Consider the following 12,227-nt stretch of genomic DNA (forward strand, 5'->3'; position numbering starts at 1 on the left):
CGCTATTTCACAACGACTGCCGTCATTATGAAACAATGGCCGTTATTTGGATTATAAAAGATGGCCGTAAAACAGGCAGAAAGGATGGTGTGTGAGCATAGACCTGATGGCATACCTTATAACATGTACTCCTTAACCCAGATAATTCGGACATCTGGCAGTTTTCATTTCGTCCACTAGGTCTAATAATAAGATGACGCTTCCTGTTCTGTAGCGAAATCCGAAGTCTCTTCACTTCTTGTTCTGTACTGGTCACTTTCCTCCTCCTCATCATTGTCAGGATTACAGTAAAAGATTATACGAGTATACAGATAAGATGGGATTGCGGCATACACAATAGGTGATGGTCAGAGCTCATACTCTCTCCCTTCTTGAAAATTCTATTTATTTATTTATTTATTTATTTATTTATTTATTTATTTTGTTGCTTAAATTTTGCAGTGGTTTAAAGAATATGCAATGTGGATATACAACGATGCAATAAATTTCCTTTCGTCAAATGGGCCAGAAATGGTACCCAAGAGCCAATTGTTCTCTATAAACTATAAATGGTGCTACAGATCACTCTCAGGCTATGCTTACACAACTTTTGTTTCAGGCAAAAAAAAAAAACAAGTGACATTTTGGCTTTTTTTTTTTTTGCATTTGGTAATTTTTTTGTCTCTTTTTTCCCCCCAGCTTTCTTGCGGCTGATTTTATATATATATATATATATATATATATATATATATATATATATATATATATATATATTTATATATATATATATATTTATGTAAATTATTATTATTTATTTATTTTTTTACAGGGGGGGTTACAGGTAAAGCTATAGCTGAAAACAACATCTATTATCCCATTGTTCACACTGTTTTTTGAGTTTTGTTTTTTTTTGTCCAAATGTTTTTTCATCTTTCTTTTTTTTTGGAGGGGGGGGGGGGGGATCAAAATGAGCCCATCTGGCCAGGCAGTTTGTAAAGAAGAAGGGGACAGATCCTTCAATCCTAATGATAGCGTGTGAATTATTTGTGTCCAAATTTATTAGCGTGTCTATCACCGACATGCTACAAGTTTATGACAAAAGGGAGATAAGTGATCCGACATGTCTATCGACTTTAAAGCAATAATTTTGTTTCCACAAATTACGGTAAATGTTTTCGCCCACAGGTGCTCAGCTGGATGATGGCGGTGACATGTACAAGTACACTGTACGAGACAGACTGATTGTTATGGTCATGTATGAAAGGAGCTGCTGAAGCTAAACACATGGAATTTACCTGCTGGGAGACCCCACAGTCTTATCAGAGGGGAAATATCAATTTGGTGCTCGTTTTCCCTAGAGCAAAGGAATACAGTACACCCTATGGAATCATCAGCTGTCTATTATACTCAGAGAATACCTGCAGAGCCATCCTGGACACATGATGAGCCATCATTGAATATGACAATACACTAATCTTTTTTGCAAGGACTATTTGAGTACTGTCCTTTTCCCGTCACAAATTCTGTGGGATAAATCAGACTAAACCAACCAGAAAAATAGAGACAAACAGTGCTCCATAGTGTAGGCTATCATGTCAATATGTCATTATAATACACCCAAAAGTGTTGGAGACTCTCACTCCGGTAGTTGTATAAGTAGAGGTACGTGTGAATAACAATCCAATGAAATAAGGCTGATACTAATCCTACATTGTCCCAATAGACAGTAAAATATGGATAAACAAACCACCAAACCTAAACAGCAGGTACTAACAGAACTGGTCACAATTAGAGAAGAGTGCAACTCAAGTTCAATCACTCACCATTTGAATACTGGGATGCCATGTTTTCTCAGTCTCCCTGGGGGGCTGCATCCAACTTCTTCGGCCACTGAGAATTAACAATCAGATTTGAGCCCGCTCGAGTTATGGTCTGTTTACATGAAGCGATAATTCGCCCAATCTATAGTTTAACGATTTTAAAGCAACGATTTGGTTTTTATAACGATCAGCGTTTAGACAAATAAATCGTAAGAAAAATCTTTAGAAAAATCATTATTACAATCGTTTTTAAGATCGCTTAAGCCCATCTCACACATAGTGATCTGCAAATTTTTAGCGAACGACCAACAACGATTTGAGAACATGTTGAAAGATCACAATGAACGATTGATCATTTGCTGTGTTTACACGAGCCGATTTTCACTCAAATGCGACTGTTATTGCAAAAATTCTAACGATAAACATTCCGTGTAAACACACCATTAGGGTCCTATTACACGGAGCAATTTTTAACGATTAAGGAATAACGATAAATGATTGCAAACAAGATTGTTTATCGTTAACCTGAAAACGTTCACTATATTACACAGAACAATGGTCGTTAGTTACGATTGTTACTATAATCAGTATTGCGATCGTTACTATGATCGTTTACTCCTTCTGATCCCAGAAAAACAATGAACAATGTGCAATTACACTGAATGATTAGTGAACAAATGCGGAACTTGAGCGAACGAATGTGGAATTACAGAGAACGATTAGCGATAATTTTAGGTTCAGATCTAAATCAACGATCAACGTCATACGAACGATTTTTCGATCATTGTCTGCAATTACACACACAATGATTATTGTTTAAATTCAAACAATATAATGATTTTTGGCACAATAATCGTCCCGTGTAATAGGGCCCTTACTTTCATTTCTAGTCACAATCAATACAACGACCAAGGCATCCATCGACTGGCCTCTTCGTCAAGTGATAACAATCACATGGACCTTCACATATAAATACAACTACACTAAACCACCTCACATTGTTTGTTGTGGTGTTACCGATTAGCACTGAGCCTGAGATACAGCCAGGGAAATGCGCAGTTGCATGTGTCTCTTCCCAGCTGATAATTAAATCTGACTCATTCACTTTATTACAGTCTAAGTATATGTCCACACTGAGCAAAAGAGGCAGAAATTCCAGTTGGAACCTGCGCCACGGACTCCGCTCAAAATCCCGCCTGTCGACTGTCTTAATGTGATGGCTTACACACCTTCTATCTCCGCTCAAAGAGCTCACATATCAAGTCTTTGAACGGAGGTGCCAAAGACATCACATTGAGGTAGTGAGGCCGTGGGGCAGGCGGGATTTCGAGTGGCACCCACGACCCGGGTTCCGCTCCGAATTTCTGCCTGTTTTGCTCAGTGTGAACAGGTCCAAATGTTGAGTCCAATGTTCTGATGGCTGGTTAGTGGAGAGCACAACCTCGCACCTGCTCCAACAGTATCTTGGGATCCCAGTGGTCTCAAGAGTGAGACCCAGTTTGATCAGTAACTTTTGACACGTCTAATGTCAGCCAGGTCCACTCCATAGCCAGTGGCTCCCTGCCGCATTCAGGAGCATACAGCCGCCACTAACAGCTCGCATTGTGTGTGCTCTGTGCTGGCAATAGTGAAACAGATAGGCTCCTTGTGACCTAATGAGAAATCAAGCAGTTGAACAGGAAGACTAAAAGACGAAAGCAAAAATTAAAAAAAAAAATCTGGATAAGAGGTGGAAAATTCACTGTGCTCCTCTACAGTTTTTGGGGAACACATTTTATGTCAGGTATTTTATGTTTTAGGTATTTAGGCCTCATCCTCTATTTTAAGTCGAACAAATTTGAAAATATATCAAAATATACAAATGACCTTACACAATTTTAAATAATTCGAGTCGATGTATATGTCAACAATGCTCGTCCCCTGTAATCGATGCATACCTCAGCCTCCACCATGACATGCGCCATATTGCACGGAGAGTTAGAGGCTCATTAAACAAAGCTAATAGGGAAACAGTTCAGACACGTTCAGGCCCTTTCATCACAATTACTGCCACGTCTCTAGTATTCCTATTGGACCAACACAACAGCAGGCTCAGGACACAGCCAAGGTGCATTTTAATTGCAAAATCTGTAAACACATAAATCACTATTTTATAGCTGTTATTATAGGCCAGACGTAACGTTACATAAAATTATTAGAACGTAAAGGGCGGGAATATCTTTACAGCTGTTTAACACACTTCTCGCAATAGTAGCCACCCACCCTTCTACCATGTGCCATTTATTTAAACTAGTAGGGGGGTGGGTTGCTACAATTCATGGTGTGTGGTGGAGTCTTTGGGTTTCCTAGGGCAACAATACTTTGGTGTGTATTCTACCTCTATACGTCCTGTACAATATAGGACTTATGTAAAGGTGCCCTAGTAAAGTAGGCCACCATATTTTCCTCTGGCCGAACCCACCCTATAACAGCCTTCAAGAACAATGTGGTTAACCACCATACCCTGCTTATACAGAGGTCTGAAGACCTCCAACACAAAGGAATATACTAGTTGTCCCAGGCCTTTCATTCATCATATTTTATTAAAAATAGTGGGGACCAGCTACATATTTTGCATGGGGGGCCCAGATGCTTTTATACCTTTGCTCCAAAATGTATAATTACAATGTAAGAAAATAAAAGAACAGCATACCATAAGGTGACCCCTAATAGACAAGAAGATTTACTCCTAGGGGAGCAGTTTTGGGAACAATCACACCCACCCTGCTTAACTGTACAATGACTACGCATAACACCTGTAAAATTCCTGTGAGAAGTGGGGATCCCTTGAGTTCGGCTGCAGCTTTCACGGCGAGGTCCAAAAGATATTTAGGGTATATTCACAGTGAGTTAAACAGGCGAAATTCTGCCTGCCTCAGGGTGGTTAATGGGATGCCTCGCGAGCCTTCACGCTCCACTCAAAGAATTGACACGGCGCGCCAGGCATCCCATTGACACATTGAGGCAGGCGGGATTCCATGACGTGAGTTTCACGGCGGAATTCTACCTGTTTTATTCAGCGTGAAAATACCCTTACACGTGTCTATGGGAGGGCTCACATGCCTCCGCTCTTCGCTCAAAGAATCGACTTGTCAATTCTTTGAGCAGAGAGCCGCGGAGAGCTGAGGTGCGCGAAACCCCCCCCCCCCCCCAATAGACACATAGTTTGACACTGAGGGCGGTAGGATTATCCGCTGCGGAATTCCACCAATTTTGCTCAGTGTGAACTGGCCCTAACAAGGTTTTAAAACAATGACTTTGCCAGAACTAGCTTTACAAAAGTGCTTAAAACCCTAGATAGAGTCAATATAGGAAGAATTATCCCCCTCATAGGGTCCATCGAGAAACAATGATCTAGATTATAGGTTGGGTAACAACAAATACCTCCCCAAGACTCTTGTAGATGAAGAGCACGTCTGACAAGAGTCCACTAAAAGTACACTCATATTAATGCACAAAACTTTGTCTTTATACCCATTAGAATATGTGAAAACCAAACCCTGGATGATAACTGTAGAAGCAATAATCTGGAATGCAAATCGGAGTTTCTTTCTAAAATCACAGATGGCATAGCAAGAAAATTTAGTGATATTCATCTCAGTATGGAAATGACTGACTCAAAACTACCATCTGCATTTAGTCTACAGGATGGAATATTTATTCAGAACGCGGAGACTGAATGAAATCCTGCTGGCGTTACAATAGAAGCATATCCATCAACTTTAGTTCTCATCGTTGGGTTGAGGGATTTTGTCCCTAAAAAAAATCCTTGAAATGAGAGCACCAACAAGACTTAAGTGGTCGTATATACATGCATTGGACAGCTACAATGTAAACCATGGGTTTCAAAACTGTGGCTCTCCAACTATTGCAAAGCAACAATTCCCATCATGCCCGGACAGCTAAAGCTTTGGATTTACCTGTCCAGGCATGATGGGAAATGTAGTATTGCAACAACTGGAGGGCCGCAGTTTGGAAAACCATGATCTAAACGGACTAGTTGGAGGAACCATGGCAGGTCTGATCCATCTTGAAGGTTCTGTCTGGTTTGTCTTAGCTGGCTTTTTAAAGGGGGTTATCCAGTGCTACAAAAACATGGCCACTTTCTTTCAAAGACAACACGACTCTTGTCTCCAGTTCAGGTGCGGTTTGCAATTAAGCTCCATTCACTTCAATGGAACTGAGCAGCAAAACCCAAACCAAGCTGGAGACAAGAGTGGGGCTGTCTCTGGAAGAAAGTGGCCATGTTTTTGTAGCACTGGATAACTCCTTTAAATGTTACTGTCACTTAGACATGTCAAAAGTTTTATCAGTTGAGGTCCGGGTGTTAAGAAATCCACTGATTGCTATATATAACTGGTGCTGTGTGCGGCTTATTGCAGGAGATGGGCTCCAGTGTAAGGGTCCTATTATGCTGCGTCTACACGAAACGATAATTGGCCTGATCGTACGATTAACGATGTCGGAGTAACGATTTTTTTTCATAACGATCAGCGTTTAGACGGTACAATATATCGTATGGAAAATCGTTTTGCGATTGTTTTGCGATCGCTTAAGCCTATCTCACACATTGGTTAAATCGGCAAACGACTGTTTACACGGAACGATCTGCGAATTTTTTGCGAACAACGATTTAAGAACATGTTGTAAGATCAAAATGAACAATTTCTCGTTCATCGTTTGATCATTCACTGCGTTTACACGTACGATTATCTTTCTAATTCGATCGTTATCGCACGCTATTCGCACGATAATCGTTACGTGTAAACGCACCATTAGACTAAGAGATTTTTAACGATTAACAACTAACGATAAACGATCACAAACTAGATTGTTTATTGTTAAGCTGAAATTGTTCACCATATTAAAGAGAACGATATTCGTTAGTTACAATTGTTACTTTTTGCAATTACACTGAACGATTAGTGAACGAAAGCGGAATTACAGCGAACTAATGTGGAATTAGGCTGGGTTCACACTACATTTTTGCAATCTGCTTTCCAAAAAATCAAAAACCAATGAAAACCAATGAAAAAAAGGATGCATTTGTGTGCATCCGTTTTGATCCGTTTTACCATTGATTAAAAAAAACAGATTGCAAAAACGTAGTGTGAACCCAGCCTTACAGCAAACGATTAATGATGATTTTAGGTTCAGATCTAAATCAATGATCCTCGACACACAAACAATTTTTTCGACCGTTGCCTGCAATTACACAGGATAATTATCGTTTGAATTCCAACAATATAACAAATTTCTTATAAGTATGGTCCCTTACAAGGCTATAGCACTATGGTGTGACATAGGCTTTATTGTAATGTGAGCTGAAGGTGCTGCACGTCATGCTGAGAGACGTAGTTTCTCGTTCGGCTCCATTTTCAATTTAGTCCATAATAAAGAAAAAGTTACAACAGATGAAGGAGGCAAACAGGAGAGTGGCAAAGGTATCAGATTAATCAAGGGTGGGTCAGGGGTTAATATAAGAGGGCTTTGAAAAATATTTTTGGATGGAGTACCCCTTTAAGTTTTGAGGATTTAGGCTGGGTTCACACTACGTATATTTTAGTCAGTATTGTGGTCCTCATATTGCAACCAAAACCAGGAGTGGATTGAAAACACAGAAAGGATCTGTCCACACAATGTTGAAATTGAGTGGATGGCTGCCATATAACAGTAAATAACGGCCATTATTTCAATATAACAGCCGTTGTTTTAAAATAACAGCAAATATTTGCCATTAAATGGCAGCCATCCACTCAATTTCACCATCGTGTGAACAGATCCTTTCTGTGTTTTCAATCCACTCCTGGTTTTGGTTGCAATATGAGGACCACAATACTGACTGAAATATAAGTAGTGTGAACCCAGCCTAAACTGCTAGCAGATTGTGGGATTACACATGTTCGCAAACAATAAAAAAAAAAGAAACTTAAATGGAATGAAAGAACACTCTGATCACATGGTGCTCCAGTACAGAAGCTCAGGTGGGCACTCATAGTCCTTCTTTACTAGTGACCAGCACGTGACTGCCACAGCCATGAGGGATCAGAGAGGTGAGTAAGGATTTTTAAGGCTTTATTGCATCTGATGCTTTTTTAAAGTTTTTTTTTTAATCATAGATAACCCCTCTAAATCCCCTGTGTAGAATCTGCAATAATATCATCCGAGTGTTATCCTCTTCTGTACAATCTGCCAGGGCTCAGGCTTTGTACACGGTTTGCTGTACGCTATGCAGGGTTACAGTGAATCACTGTCAAACACAAAGTGCCAGAGCTTCTCTATATAACACTGAAAACCTGTGCCGCCGCTCTGACAATAGATTCTGAGCTGTGACTCAGTTTATGAGTAGGTAGCCCTCCCTGTGACTCAGACAAAATGTCTGGCGTGGAGGAGGCATACAAATGAGGGAGCTGTTTAAATGAATATCATTTCAGCAAGAAAAGTCATGAATTTCTAGCAGATAGTGCTTCGCAACGAGAAGCCCATGCATTTACATTATTACATTATTTTAGGAGCATTCTTTAAAGGAAAGGGTTAAATGTATTTAGAAAGTGAGCAATGTTACAATGGGGTCAGAGGCAGATTCCATACAATACAATTAACTTCTGTAAACTATAGCATGCTAAGTACAAATAATAGACAAATATGCATAGCGGTTGCTGTTGTATTTCCTGTACAAAACTACTTTGTTCTCGGAGTGATAAGCTGTCACCAGAGTCTGGCTGCAGCTTAAAGGGGTATTTAAGAGCTAAAAAAATTAAATGTTTCCAAACCTAGCTGATCTTACTCCCCAAGTCCCCCTGAGTATTTTGAGCCATCTCCCGTCTTTATAGCTTCTGCCTTTCCATAGTTTAAAGTTTTTTAAAAAGCCAATTTATGTCCAACATGGCGCTGGCCAGAAAACTACATCTCCCATCAATGCCTATGCCTGATTGGTACATGATGTAGCAGAGTTAATATCCACAAGCTATAGCAGAGTTGAGGTGAGGCAATGACAAAGCAGAGTCGAGGCAGCAACATAGCAGAGTTGAGGCAGTGACATAGCAGAGTTGAGTTATTGAGCTTCGGGGGCGCAACTGAGCACTGGTGGGTGCTGCTGGTGATTATGGGGGTTGGGGTTGAGGTTTGGGGGGAATACCCATTTAAAGGCGTTGGGCACTATATAGTAAAATAGTTGAGTGTACAGTATTAGTATAGTATATTCACTGTATATACTGACAGCAGCTCCCTGTGTACCTCATAGAGCTAAAATCAGACTCCTCTCCTCCAGGCTCGGCTGCCCTGCTCTGAGGTGTTTCTGTCCATAAGATGGCCGACAAGGAGGAGCATGTGACCATGCCCCCCCCCCCTCCATAGACATATACATAGTGGTGGACACTAGGGGGCAGGGCATGGTCACATGCTCCTCCATGTTGGCCATCTTTTGGACCAACTCACCACAGAGCAGGACAGCTCAGCCTGGAGGAGGGGAGTCTGATTTTAGCTTTATGAGGTACACAGTGAACTGCTGAGGGTATATACAGTGAGTACACTTACTAATATACTGTACACTGAGCAATTTTACTATAAAGTGGCCAACCTCTTTAACCTTCCCCATAAAGAACACAGGAATGTTTGGCCGTGCTTAATGTTCATGTGTATAGAGGAGACGGGAGAGATAACTGTCAGCTGAACGATTTTTAGGCCAACAGTTATAGAAGGTGTACGGTCACCTTTGGTTTGATGAAAACTGAGATTTGCTACATCTTTATTTAAAGTCATTGTCGTTGCAGACTTCTCAAAGCTTCTCAACCTTTTCCTGTATTCCAGCAAGGGAACAGTAAATCTGACCTGTCTGTTCTCTCCTGGTTCCATATAGCTGCTCCTTATTGCTTATCAGGTTCTCGTATATAGACCAAACTTAGGCTGTGTTTTAACAGCCATGCAAACACACACATCTAAATTGATGGCCCTGTGTATTCTCCAATGGTTTCACAATGCTGCCCCCTCTCAATCCTATCACTACTTGGAAAAGCAATGTAAGGGCAGAAGGTGTCAGCAGTTTTGGAGCCTGGGAACGCCTCTCTGACACGGTGCACTGAAGAATAAGAATATTTTTCTGTTATGGAGGCACAGATAGACACATTAAAGGTATCATGTTTCTCCTTAACCTATCTAATAGGTATCTAAGGGCTCAGAAAGCCTATGTTCACACCCATCTAATAGGTATCTAAGGGCCCAGAAAGGCTATGTACACAAGCTGTTGAAATTTTGTCGATGGCCCTCAATTTATGGCAAATAATGGCTGTGATTTCCAAACAACAGCTGTTGTTTTGAAGTTACGGACAGTATTTGCCATTAAATGACGGCCATCAACATGTATCTTATCATGATATGAGCTCTCACGTGATCTGGTTTTTTTTGCTATGGTAAAATGTTTACGTTCTCTCCGTACAAACAGATACGATTTGTTTTCAATTTCTGCTGGTTATATATAATTTATAGCATACCTCTGCTCCATGTTACCAGCACAATGCTCTTGGGATGCAAACTATTATTCATTCCACCAGAAGTTCAGGCGCTAATATACCGAGGGGATAACATATTTTAAATCATAATATTGAGATTTACTTTTTCATGCAATCCGCTAAATAAATAATACATAAAACACAATGCAAAGCTTGGAAGAATCACTACAATACATCTGGAATTTCAACAACACTTAAACATCTCCATACAATGCTTTTGATGGGTGTTTCCAAACTGCGAAAGAAGCGATGGGGGAATCCGTTAGTACTGCATAAATCTGCATACAATAGAGGGATATAGTGAGGATCTTATGCTGATGCTTTTTAGGGTCTGCATTATAGCACTGACACCAAATCCCTTGTGTGTTTCCACTGACATGTATTTAGATCCCCATAGAACCCTATAGAAGTATTGTAGTTAGGCTTTCATTCATTGTAGTGACCAGGCTGAGATGGATGACCCGTCTGTCTACAGTAACAAGGCTCCAACAGCACGCCATACTAGCTAGCATTTTTAATAGATTCGTAGATCTGAACTACCGTATTTTCCGGCGTATAAGACGACCCCTGACTTTCAAGAAGATTGTCAGGGGTTTGCCTTATATGCCGGAAAATGTTAACCCCTGCCACCCCTAACAAACTTCCAAATACATCTGGTGCCACTTTTTTGGAATGAAGACAATAAGATTCAACATGTTAAAATGAACTAGTTGGATCCTTGTTAGAAGGTGTTAGGGGCAGTAAGGCGGTGCCCATAGTCATCACATTGTTGGCTAATACCATTTCCCAATTGACATTTGAAGAATTCAAGAAATAAGTAACACTAGTCCTATACTGTGTTTATTCAAGCCCTAAAACGTAAAGGATTATACTTGATACTTTTTCAAATAGTCAAAAGTCCTCGCGAGCATATGGGCATCTTAGAGGGATAACTAGGGATAACCCATTTTGAAAATCCTTTTTTGGAACCACAGCAAAGAACCTGTTTTTGCTCTAAAAGACTCAATCCAAGCAAGCGGCCAACTGGTAAAATGTGCTATCATACTAATGCTAGACCCACTCAGCTGTTCCTACTAACTTGCCTCAACTACACTAAGCGGTAGAGGACAGCTTGGCTGCCTTTGGAAAATCAGAACCAGGAAAATAGTCAAATAGAAAGAGCAGAGGGTCAGAATAAACAAAATATGTAAGACAGGAGGAAACACTGGCACGCTCAAATGAGACTAATAGCAAGCACTATAGTCTCGGCTAATTAAGTGTTTACGAGATGTCAGGAACTCGCTCAAGGAATGATTGGACCGGTCTCTGAAATCTCAGAAGTTTTTGAAAAACAAGAGTTGTAAGGAAGGATGTCATTTACAGAAACAAAACCCAACTTAACATCTTGAAAGCCAGAGAAAACTCAGCAGGGGAAGAGATGGGTGTGGTAGAGATTCAATTACCAATGCCTAAATGGGTGCGGATGTCACAGCAGGCAGGAATACCCCTTTTAAAGTTTATTTTAACATACCCTGGGTACATATATATATCTATATCTATATCTATATATATATATATATATATATATATATATATCAAGCAGTTATTCGTTGATCCATCTTAGATGACTCACCCTCTTGCCTATTGGAAGCCTCTCCTCCTGGCTCATGGAGTAGCTCATGGTCTGATGAAAGGGGCTGTGGGACACTAGATGATTCCGCTTCGGTACGGTTTATTAATGATGGATCACTAATGTCCTGTGGTTGCTTTTCTTCACTTATATATGACAGAGGATAATTTATACATTCATAACCACTGTGGATAAACAACACTTACATTAACAGTAGGAAAAATAAATTCACATGTATCGCCTACACGTTGACAAAATCTCCACTCAGGTAGC

At 40.3% G+C, this 12,227-nt stretch overlaps 1 protein-coding gene across 3 annotated transcripts in view; it reads right to left on the reverse strand.

Moving 5' to 3' along the window:
* MORN1 (MORN repeat containing 1) overlaps positions 1–12,227 on the reverse strand; it is a 268,243-nt gene that overhangs the window by 143,280 nt on the left and 112,736 nt on the right. For all 3 annotated transcript variants that reach the window (XM_069948672.1, XM_069948670.1, XM_069948669.1), the window contains exon 10: positions 11,958–12,139. In XM_069948672.1, coding sequence (XP_069804773.1) covers positions 11,958–12,139 — 182 coding nt within the window. The remainder of the gene's footprint in view (positions 1–11,957; positions 12,140–12,227) is intronic.

Source organism: Dendropsophus ebraccatus, chromosome 12, assembly GCF_027789765.1.
Source record: "Dendropsophus ebraccatus isolate aDenEbr1 chromosome 12, aDenEbr1.pat, whole genome shotgun sequence".
Classification (NCBI taxonomy): Eukaryota; Metazoa; Chordata; class Amphibia; order Anura; family Hylidae; genus Dendropsophus; species Dendropsophus ebraccatus.